At 59.0% G+C, this 11699-nt stretch overlaps 1 protein-coding gene across 5 annotated transcripts in view; it reads left to right on the plus strand.

Moving 5' to 3' along the window:
• PARVB (parvin beta) overlaps positions 1-6575 on the plus strand; it is a 116512-nt gene extending 109937 nt beyond the window's left edge. For 3 of the 5 annotated variants that reach the window (XM_024127342.3, XM_028483943.2, XM_055082362.1), the window contains 2 exons: positions 5004-5076; positions 6316-6575. In XM_024127342.3, coding sequence (XP_023983110.1) covers positions 5004-5076; positions 6316-6392 — 150 coding nt within the window. In that variant the 3' untranslated portion in view covers positions 6393-6575. The other 2 variants (XM_055082360.1, XM_055082361.1) reach the window with 2 other exon arrangements.
• The last annotated feature ends 5124 nt before the right edge of the window (positions 6576-11699 follow it).

Here is an 11699-nt window from a genome sequence, read left to right on the forward strand (position 1 = left end):
CGCCTGCCAATGCAGGGGACACAGGTTCGAGCCCTGGTCCGGGAAGATCCCACATGCCGCGGGGCAACTAAGCCCGTGCGCCACAACTACTGAACCTGTGCTCTAGAGCCCACGTGCCACAACTACTGAGCCTGTGCACCTAGAGCCCGTGCTCCGCAACAAGAGAAGCCACCGCAATGAGAAGCCCGCGCGCCGCAACGAAGAGTAGCCCCCGCTCGCCTCAACTAGAGAAAGCCCGCGCGCAGCAAGGAAGACCCAAACACAGCCAAAAATAAATAAATAATCGATTAAAAATTATTTTAAAACAAAACAATAAGGCATCGTCTTGAATGTATACACACACACATATGTATGTGTGTGTATATTTTTTTCACTCCTGTGGATTGTTTTCTAGGAAAATCCCTCAGAGAGGATTGTCGGAGTCAAAGGGCATGAGCTTCTCATTTGGGGTGCCCTTGTGATCAGGTGCTTTGCCTCCTGCCAGGGCCTCCCGAGGTCCAGCCATCCCAGCAGTATTTAGCTCATCGCTTTTAGAAATTTGGCTCGTGGACTGGCCCTATTGCTTGAACTCGAGAGCGTCTGTCATTTTATTTTCCCGAAGCGCTAGACCGTGAGCTGGGGAGACAGGCAATGCAAGCAGGTGGCAGCAGTCAGAGAAACATGGAAGCAGGGCCAGTGTTTATCAATCTGCCCACTCCTGGCACCTCGAGGGAGGCTTACTCGCGGCCAAATGCCGCTGCCGTCTTGCCTGCCGAGATGGAGTCAGCGCAGATCGGCGAGGCCCTGGCAGGTTTGCGTCCGCGGTGGGCGGGGGTGCACGGGGCTCTGCGGGGCCGGTCAGGAAGCGAGACGACAAGACAGCTGGGTGACGAGGCTCATCTTGCATTTCCCGGCCACGTGGCTGTGGCTGCAGAGACGTTGTTTTGGAGAGGTCTTTCCTTTGTTCAGATGAGTACGAAGCCTGGCAAGAAGGGTGAATTTAGTCAGGCCGTCTGGAGCGGGGCTTCTTTCCAGGACAGGCTCGGTGCAGGGGCAGGGGCGTCCCCTCCCAGCTCGGTCTCCTGCCCTTTGAGCCGGGGTGAAAGTCTCTGTCCGTCGCTCTCTGGCCTGGGAGGTGTGAGGCCTGTTCGGTCCACCTTTGCCTCTGCTCGGGAGCCAGGAAGGGAAGGCTGCGTAGGGGACCGTGCCCAGTGTGCTGCTGGCCCATCGACCCTCGAGGAGGGGACCCAAGGGCCACTGGAGCTCTCCTCGGAAGAGGCCGGCCTTCTGGAGGGTCCTTATCTGGCCACGTTAGCCCCCAGCTCCCACCCCTGGATTCTCTGCTTTCCTCCCCGCGGGGAGTCGTGGCATCACACCACCTCTGGGAGGTTCCTCGCGAGCCGTGGTGTTCATTAACCTCCAGGTCTGCCTGACCACCTCGCAGGTGGTGGCCTTTCCCCGTTGCACAGACCTGAACCCACTCCAGGCTGGTCCCAGTGCCTGAGCTCCCAGGCACCTCGTCCAGATGTGGCCAGGCAGTGGTGACATGTGCAGAGAGACCGTCACGGAGCGTTATCGGGCCGAGCCTGCGAGGCGCTGGGAATCTTTGCAGCAGCGGCAGGAGACTGAGGCTCAGTGAGCAGAATCAGGGATGCATCGTGGGCTTGTGTTTTTAAACAACTGCGCTGGATTTTATTTTTTTATTTTTTTAAATAAATTTATTTATTTGTTTGTTTGCTTTTTATTTTTGGCTGTGTTGGGTCTTCATTGCTGCGCGCGGGCTTTCTCTAGTTGCGGCGAGCGGGGGCTACTCTTCGTGGCGGTGCGCGGGCTTCTCATTGTGGTGGCTTCCCTTGCTGCGGGGCACGGGCTCTAGGCGCGTGGGTTTCATTCAATTATTTATTTATTTATTTATTTATTTTTAATTGGCTGCGTTGGGTCTTTGTTGCTGCACGCAGGCTTTCTCTAGTTGCGGTGAGCGGGGGCTACTCTTCGTTGTGGTGCGTGGGCTTCTCATTACAGTGGCTTCTCTTGTTGCAGAGCACGGGCTCTAGGCGCACGGGCTTCAGTAGTTGTGGCGTATGGGTTTCAGTAGTTGTGGCACGTGGGCTCAGTAGTTGTGGCTCGCGGGCTCTAGAGCGCAAGCTCCGTAGTTGTGGCGCACGGGCTTAGTTTCTCCGCGGCATGTGGGATCTTCCCGGGCCAGGGCTCGAACCCGTGTCCCTTGCATTGGCAGGCGGATTCTTAACCACTGCGCCACCAGGGAAGCCCCTGTACTGGATTTGAAAAAGACGAGACCAGACGTCTCTGACCCTGTAGGTTCCTGCAAACAAATGAACGGCCCCTTTGAACTGTCTCAGAGGCATGGGTACCACCGACGGCTTCTTGTTTTAGGCCCACCGTTTGAGCCTTGCTCTGTGCTGGCCACTTTGCTGGGTCCCTTGGGCCCGTCACTCATCTTCTGGAAGATTCCACAGCGTCCCTCTCTCTGGGGGTGGAGTGTGTCCTGGAGACTTGGAGGTTGTTCCTAGAAGCAAATCCCAGAAAGGGCTTTGCAGTTGCAAGGTGCTTTCCCTTCTGTCTCCTCGTCTGATTCCCTACCCCGGCGAGGAGTCGGGACCTCGCGCGGGGGCTGGGGGCTCAGCGGGGGCAGAGCCGGAAAAGCCCACTCCTCTTCGGGACCCTCTACTCTTCTCTCACCTGGCCAGGTTTTTGAAAATCCTTTGCATTGCAGAGAGGAAGGACTTAGGGCCCCGCCCGTGGGCTGGCTCGTAGCAGCAGTGTAGGGCCTTGGGGTTCAGCGCGAGGCTGGGGGGTGTGTCACGGTCAGGGAGGTGACCCCACATCCTCATGAGGAGCTGTTTGCTGTTCTTTGTGCCCAGTCCGTGGGGCTGGGCTCTGGGGCTGCTTCTCTGCCGGGGCAGAGAAGTTGTGCGTGGTAAGGCATGGCTCTGAGAGAGAATGGGAGGAGGATGGGGGGCAGTTTCCTATCTGGCGGTTTCCTCTGACTGAGAAGAAAGCAGAGGGGAAATCTTGCTCAAAACCAACCACTGTTGGGACGTCCCTGGCGGTCCAGTGGTTAGGACTCTGTGCTTCCACTGCAGGGGGCGCAGGTTCGATCCCTGGTCGGGGAACTAAGATCCCCCGTGCTGCATGGTGTGGCCAAAAATCCATAAATAAAATAAAGTAAAATAAAAGCTTTTAAAAAGTCTACAAATTATTGCTACTTAAAAAAACACCAATCACTGTTGTGCTGAGCAGCTGCGGAGAAGTGGGACGTGGAAGGGTGCTCCCCCTCCCCCAGCTATTCTCTCCTTGGGGCAGGGGCGGGGCCTCATGGACTCACCCGCGCTCCACACCTGTGCTGGGGGCGGATCCTGCAGGTCTGGCGGGGCCACGGAAGACATCCGTTCCCATGTTGGGCTGACGGTCTAACCTGACTCTTGTTCCATTTCCCCCTCTTTGCCATCTCGACTCTGGCCCCACTCAGAGCCTGTTGTGTGTGTATGAATTCGGGGATCTGGACGGCCGTCAGCCGATGGCCGAGGAAGCAGGATGCTTTTGGAGACGGGGCCCAGGTTCCGAATCCAGACTTGGGTGGGCTGAGTGCCGGCCCCGTCTCCTTGAACCTTGCGCCTTTCTTGGCACGGACGCCCTCATCCGTTTAGCCCCGGGACCTCCTCTGTAAAGTGGGAGATGACAGAGCCTCCTGTCCTTTTCCCATGCTCGTCCCAGCTCGAGGCCCGGCCCAGTGCCGCCCTCCCTCCCGGCCGGCTCCGGCGCTGCAGGTGGGGCTCTGGCAGCCTGACTCCTGTCTCCCCCGCCGCGTCTGCACGGCCTGAGAGCCTCTGGTCACGTGCGGCCCTCCCAGCGCGCTCCGGGCCGTGTCGCCCACGCCGGGGCCCGGCTTCTGTCGATGCCCTGCAGCCTGTGGCTTCCTTTGCTTCTCTGAGCGCGGCCCGGAGCCGCTGTGGCCTGGACGCTTCCCTGACGCACCCCAGGCTCGTGTGGGCTTGACCAGCTGCGGGTTACTTTGCCAAGTGTCTTTCTCCTGGTTAATTATTAAACCACCTCGCGGGGAAACTTGTTAGCGTGTTTCTGACTTCATTTGCAGTGAAATCATGAAAATGTTATTGTTCAAAGGGTATTCGATTATGAAGAGCCCTGAAGTCCTTTCTAGCTCTGACACCGGCGATTTATTTTATTTTTTGGTCCTCCACCCACGCCAGCCTTTGCTCGAAGCAGACGTTTGGCTGCCTGTGATTCGGTTGACCGCCAGCATCTCTGTGGTTCGGGTGGACTTTAAACACAGCAGAGAAGGCTCCGTGTCTAACCTCTGCGGCAGCCATTGGCAGAACGCGGGCTTCCAGCATCCTTGGGGGCCGAGTGCTGGAGGGGGAGGTCGTGTGGGGATGCGGATGTGTCCACCTTTCTGGGGCCGTGCAGGTGAGGGCCAGGACCAGAGCCCTGCTGCAGCCACCAGCGGCCTGACTTCAGTTCCCGCAGGGTCCAGTGGCCTGCCCCTTCCCAGGGCCACCGCTGTCCTGCCGAGAGCACAGCTGTCGCACTCAGCTCGTTGGAGGCCCTTCTGGCAGATGGTGGGCGGCTGCTTTATGCTGGGGATGGTGCACGGGGCTGGGTACCTTCGGGAAGTGACTTGTCCTCTCTGAGCCTCGGTGTCCTCATCTGTAAAAGGAAGTCACTGTCACTTGTCATCATGTGGCTGTGTCGGGACCCGGGGACCCCTAGCCCTTGAGGGCAGGCTTTGTGCCCGCGTCCCTGCACGTCCCAGCCGCCCCCGATCACTGGTGAGGGGAGTGAGGTCCACCAGGTGAATGTGTGTTCCTCCCTCACCCTCGCGCCGCCCGTCCTGTCGCCCTGCCCAGGACAGCCCGGTCCCCGCGGGCGCAGTTATTCCAAAGGTTCCTTCCGTCCACACTTGCTCGCATCCCGTCCTTTTAGGGGCCAGCGGGCGGGCCTGGGCCCGGCTGCGGCCCCGGTGCTAACTCTGGCTTCCTCTGCAGGTCCACAATGTGTCATTTGCCTTTGAGCTGATGCTGGATGGAGGCCTTAAGAAGCCCAAGGCTCGCCCCGAAGGTAACGCCCTGACCCAGGTCTTAGAGGGGCCGCCCGGCCAGCCGTGTCTCTCCCTTCAGGCCCCGCACGTGTGGCTCAAAGGCTGGGCTCTGCCGACCCCAGCTCCACGTGTCCCCCGTGCTCAGGGTTTCGGGGACCAAGAGGCCTGCGCCGGCAGAGCCACCAAGGCTGATTCTTGAGGAACCGCTTGACTTGGAGGACGTGGCCTCTGCTCCGCGGCCTCAGGATCTAATTGCCTCTGCAGGTGCCGTGCTCAGGCTAGAGATGCCGCTTCACGTCTTGAAAGGATATTAAAGCTTTACTGCAGTGCAGTGCCTGTCGGGTCGACGTCCTGATGCCCGGGCAATGCTCGTGAGCGGGGACGTGGCTCGGTCATGCCCCACGAGGTCCGAATGGCGTGGAGACCCGCAGAGCCCCACCTTGCGGTCATACCTGGCTCCTACGTTAAATGACCTATACCAGGAATCCCTAATGCAAACGGGCATCTGAATCCCGGGCCGGGGAGGGGCTTCCTCCAACCCCGCTTCTGATGTGGGGGCCGTGGAATGGATCCTCCAAGTCCCGTTTGTAACAAGTTGCCAGGTGACACTCGTGCTCCGGGTGCGGGGACCCCACTTTGGGAATCACCGCCCTACAGTGACACCGTGAATTCTGGGTGGGGCGTCCCCCGCACCCACACACCCCCCGGGAGGCTCAGCAGCCGCTGCTGAACACCCGTCCGGGGGCAGGAATTCCATCCTGTGACCCATGGTTCCCGTAGGCCTCCCCAGGCCCCTGGTCTGAGCTCACAGAGCAAGTGAGAAGAGCCAGGTCCCTGACTCCCAGGAGGACAGAGCCCCTTCCCACCAAACGAGGCGGCTGGGACTTCCTGGGCCACATGCCGTGCCTGACCTTGAGGGGGTGGGACAGCAGCTCGCACCTGCCCTGCCCCAGGAGGCCCGTGGTCCTGGCGCAGGGTGGCCTGTGGGTGCTTGGTCCCCAGTAAATGTCCTCGGTTGTCGTAGACCCTACACCACGCAGACTTGTCCGGTGCAAATCCCAGAAGGGATGAAGGAGCATCCTTGCCATCCCACGGGTAGCGGCCCGGGGGCTCTCACGGCAGTCTGTATCTCGGGGGAGGGCAGAAGTGCCCTGCCGGGGACACAGAGGACGTCCCACGTGTCTCCCAAGTGCTTGGGGCACCGAGGCTTGGGGCGCGCTCTCTCATCCGCCAAACGGTCTCTCTGTTTCCTTCTGCAGATGTGGTGAGCCTGGACCTCAAATCCACCCTGCGGGTTCTTTACAACCTGTTCACCAAATACAAGCACCTGGAGTGACGGGCAGGGAGCAGCAGACACCGCGGCGGGGGCGGTGCTTTGGGAGGCGCCCCGGCCTCCGCTCCAAGCCCGCGGTTGCCCCCCACTCCCACCCCACCTTTTTCTGGTCGATACCCTTCACCACCTTTCCCTGTAATTCTGCAGCGGGCGTGGCCTCTTTTGAAATGCAGATTCCAAACACCAGTGCTCGAGTTTGCAGCCTGGCTTCGCCTGGGGTGTCCCGGGGTGCCGTCCCTTGTTGATCTAAAGATGGAAAAGAAAAAAGCCGGAACCCCTGGGAGGGGGCGCCCGGCGTGCCAGCTGACAGCCGTCAGTGACCCCAGGGGATCAGAGATGGAGCTTTGCAGCAGTGCCAATGGCTTGTCTGTCCCCCGTGGAATCTCCTGGGTAGGGCTCTCCTCGGCAGTGAGGGCTTTTTACTGAAAAGCGTTCCGCAGTTTTACGAACGTCACTCTTAAGTCTCCGAAGCTTTAGCTGTGACTGAGTGTCCACCCACATCCCTGCTTCTCGGCCACTCAGTGCTGTTTTCGTTTAGCTTTTGCACAGACATCTGGGACCCAGAGGACCCAGCTGCCACGGTCCGAGGGAGGAAGGGTTGCGGAGGCATTTCTTTATTTCTTGCTCCGGCCGAGTGGGCTGTGTCGGAGTCAGCTCTGCAATATGCCTCTGGAGTGGCAGCAGCATCGCAGACACCTTCCGGTGGGAAGTGTCCGGTCCCAGAGCTCCTGTCTGGGGATGGATGCATTTTAAAAAGCCTTCAGAAAGCAGGGTGTTTTAGTTGGCTTGGGCCGCCATGACAGAGTGCCACAGACGGGGGCCTTAGACAGCAGACATTTATTCTCTCACAGTTCTGGAGACTGGAAGTCGAGATCAAGGTGTCGTCGGGGTTGGTACCTTCCGAGCGTCTCTCCTCGGCTCGTAGACGCCGTCTTCTCCAGGCATCCTCACGTGTCTCCCCGTGTGTCTGTGTCCTGATCTCTTCTTTTAAGGACACCAGGCAGATCGGATTGGGGTCTACCCTAATGACCTCATTTTGCCTTAATTACCTCTGTAAAGACCCTGTCACCCAACACTGTCACATTCTCAGGCCCTGGGGGTTAGGACTTCAACATGTGGGTGCTGGGGGTGGGGGGTGGGCACAGCTCAGCCTGTAACAGGGAGATGTGAAGTGTTCACCTCTTTCCTCCCCGAGTACCAGCCTTCTGGTGCCCTGTCGGCATCCTTTGGGACGCCCTGTGGAAGGAAACGCGGTCCCTCGTCTGTGTGCTCAAGAGGCCCTCGCCCACCTTGGCTCAGGGGAGACATGGGGACTCATAGGCTGGGTCTGAGGCGGGTCCTATGCCGGGTCACCCCCTCCCCCAACCCCCGGCTCCCGAGCTGGGGTTTTTATGACGCGCCAGCCACCTGAGTTCGCTCAGCATTTGCTGCCCCAGCAAGATGGGCCTTTCTCTACTGTTTGATTCTCGCCTTCCTGCTGTAGATCAGAGCTCCTGGGGAAGCTGTTAATATTAAATTGAATACCAACGCTCAAGACTTAGAAAACACTTTCATATTCTGTCTCAGCTCAGGCAGCTGCCAGGCTGGGGATGGGTTCAGAATAGCCGTTTTGCTGGAGGTGGTCACCCAGCAGGGGAAGGAAGGAACGAAAAGGGCATTACGGCGTCTCCTGCGGGATGCAGCGACATTTAAGAACCAACAAAAGAGCCGAGGCTGGAACATCCCGGGCCGCCTTCACGACACGCGTGGAGTCACAGTGACTGCTGCCGGTGGAGACCCATCCACCTGCCTTGTCCAGGTGGGCTTGGCAAGGGTGTTGCTGCTTCCTGGGGGCCCTGGGGGGGGGATGACGGAGGTGAGGTTGGGGTTTGGAGAAAAGCCTCGAGGGTCTTCAGCCCAGGTCGGCAGCTCCGGCCTATTCCACGCCCTGGAGGGGTGGGATTGGTCACTCCGGGGATGGGGATAGGGGTCGGGGTTCAGCGAGCCCACTTCAAGCCCTCTTGTGTTTCAAGTAGGAGAGTAACCGGAATGACAAGATACGTGGGAAAAGTATGAACAGGCACTTTTGTGTCATAATGCTGACTGTTTAAGGCCACGCTCCAGCAAAGAATGTGATCTAGTCTCCAAATTCTTCTTTGTCAAATTGGCGCGAAGGTGTAGGTGTGCCTTCCGCCTACCCGCGAAGGACCTCCTCGGGCTGTACGCGTCTCGTTTTCCCCCCTCGGCTCAGCATTGAAAGTGGGGCCCGGACGGGCGTGGAGGTGAGGGTTGGTGAAGCAGTTTCCGGGCAGAGGTCAGGGTGAACTCTGCCGTGGGGAGACTCCTCTTGGGCTCCGCCCGTCGTCCCTGTTGGCTTGGGGACACATTCGTTGTCAGGACGCGAGCTTCAGGGCCTGGGATGTCCCCTCCGCTGGGAGCATCTTGGGGTGACTGAAGCAGCAGAAACATCTTTCTCTTGATTCTCGCCGGGGGCTCCTTGGAATGCAAACGCTTCCCCCTCAGTCCTTAATTGAGGAAAGTTCTGGAACCCTTCCTCCTCCACTGACCCCCATTTTCGGTGAATGGTTCCCCCCCCCCGAAGAGGGACCCTCGTCCTCAGGGACTAAGTGAAAGCAAGACCGTTGGCGCCTGGGCGGTGACGGGCAAAGGCCGGGAGACGCCACCTTTTATTGTCCTCAGGGTGGCGTGTCTTTGAAACCCACCCCACTGGTTTTGGGGAGCCTACTTGCAGCTCTGGTTCCCCTGGAACAGCCGCACGGCCTCACTGAATGCTTTCCCCCCCCCCGAAGAGGGACCCTCGTCCTCAGGGACTAAGTGAAAGCAAGACCGTTGGCGCCTGGGCGGTGACGGGCAAAGGCCGGGAGACGCCACCTTTTATTGTCCTCAGGGTGGCGTGTCTTTGAAACCCACCCCACTGGTTTTGGGGAGCCTACTTGCAGCTCTGGCTCCCCTGGAACAGCCGCACGGCCTCACGCAGGCGCTGAGCTCAGAGCCCCACACACCCTAAGGTCCTAACTGGATGTGACCCAGAGCTGTGTTGTTTTAAAGCAACCGAATCCTCTTCCCCAATTTGTGTGCCAACATTGTATTGTCCTTGTAATTGTTTTAAGCAGTGTTTACTGTGGATTTCTGGGTATGAAATAAAAGCCACTACTGAAACCCTGGCTGTGTTGTCGACCTACCCGTGGGCTGGCGCGGGGGCCGGCGCGTTCCAGGACCGCAGCACCCAGACAGCGTGCTGTGGTTTATCCCAGAAAAGGCCGCCGCCTCCGTCTGGCTCTGCCGCGGTTTCCTTCGTGCCTTCAGCTGTCATGGCCGTGCCAGCCGTGTGCTTGGTGCTGGGGCCGCAGGTTGCCAGCACAGCCCTGCTCCCTGGGAGCTGCCAGCTGGACGAGGAAGGAGCCAGCTCGTGCCCTGTGCGGGGAATGGGGCCCCGCGGGGCCGCGACCAGGGGTTTCATGGGCGGGAGCCGTGGGGAGAAGAGGGTGGCGGGGTCACAGCTGCGGCTGAGTCATAACAAAGAACAGAGCAGGCGAGTCTGTCCACGCACCTGGGTCCAAACCAGAGCGGGAGATGCCAGCGGCCAATGGCACGGGCTGGATGAAAGGGCCGCTACAGGGAGATGGTCCCCTCCTTACACGTTGGGGCAAGAGACCCTGAGGTGACCCACAGTGCAGCCAGATCTCGGGGGCCGCACGCTGGCCCTGCTGTAAGCCCTCCCCGCAGAAGTTGTGGGATGCTTCAGGCGCTTCTGACTTTTCTCTCCGCAAGGTTAAAATTGTGACTGTGGAAGTATGGCTAGCCTGGGGGGGTGAAGCAACAGTGCTATTAAGAAATGCTGAAAATTACACACTGTTGCTAGAAAGATCCTGGGCTTTGGAGAGACACCTGGGTTTACATCCGCCTTTGTTCCCGCGTGACTGCTGGCGAGTGAATTAACCCACTCTTTCCAGAGTCACCCCTCACCAAATTCACCCCTCCCTCCCTTAAAATTCCGACCAGGGTGGTTCTCCCCCACCCCACCCCCCCATACCTCGCAACGTCTGGACACAGTTTGGAGAGGGGGGCGTCTCACGATACACAAGACCGGCTCCCCTCCTCCCAACAAAGAATCCCCCAGCTCCAAACGTCCGAGATGCTGCGGTTGAGAAACCCTGCTGTGAATCGCCAAGTCCCTGAGCCCGTCTAACCCGTGGTTTTCTTGGATGGGATCATCTGTTAATATTGTTGAGACTGAAGCTTCGTCCTGTGACGTCAGTTCTTTCAGGCCAGCAACGGTGCCTGACCTTCCAGGGGTCTTCTTGTTGGTCCTGTTCAGGGGACGTTCCCCGGGGGTCTGGTTTGTCCAAGTGGCCAGGGACACAGCCATGGAGAGAGAGACAGGTGTGTGGCTAATTCCCAGGGAGAACCACGATGATGGAGGGGCCCCGGGTGTGGCCGGGAGAGGTTAATGCCCTCTGGGGAGGGGCAGTGAGGACCTCCGGAAAAAGAATGAGGACAGTGCCTCAGGGCGACCTGCGGTGGAGGCGGGCATGCTGTAGTCCTCCTCCTTTATAAGTTCTGTCCCCATTCTTGCTGGCTGACCCCCTGGGGTGAGTGGCGTGCTCTAAGGAGCGCTGCTTCATCCAGCCATCCCCTCCCCACAGGGCTGCTGCTGGGGATGGTGGGGGGGCCATCGGAATCTCTGCTTCGCTCAGGGCCCCTGCCGAGTGGCCCGTCCCTGGGGAACTGTGACATTACATGCCACCTGCCCTCAGCGGAATTTGTAGGCTCTGAAATTTCAGAGGAAGAAGGGGCCTTCTGAGGTCACCTTGTTTAAGCCTTTCCCAGGCAGGAGCCAGCTCAGCACTGACAGAGGGTCCTGGACACTGCAGGGACAGGGACTGTTCCTTCTGCAAGGACAGCGTCTTCTGCTTGGGAAGTTCGGATTTTGTCAGGTTTCGTTTTAAGTAGAAATCCACTCTTGGGGGCATCGTTTGATTCAATAGATCGTCCTTATCCTCACTAGCGACCAGGGTTAGGCGTTACCCTGGGGTGGGATGTGGGAGCCCCCGTGAGCGCCACACGACAGGAACTTGAACATACATTTAGTCGGTATTTATTGGGGGCCGACCGTGTACCAAGCTAGGTCCTGGGGATGCAGCCTGAAGCCGGGTGGACACAGCCGCTGCCTGGGAAACTGGAGCGTGGGAGGGTATGCAGACTGGCGGGAGGGTGTGGACAAGGTCGGTGCAGACAGGGCAAGTTCTGGGAAGAAAATAAGACTGTGATGTACTGGAGAGATGCAGGTGGGGTGGGAGACTTCGGGGG

The sequence above is a fragment of the Physeter macrocephalus genome, unplaced genomic scaffold (genome assembly GCF_002837175.3).
Source record: "Physeter macrocephalus isolate SW-GA unplaced genomic scaffold, ASM283717v5 random_96, whole genome shotgun sequence".
NCBI classification, from domain to species: Eukaryota; Metazoa; Chordata; class Mammalia; order Artiodactyla; family Physeteridae; genus Physeter; species Physeter macrocephalus.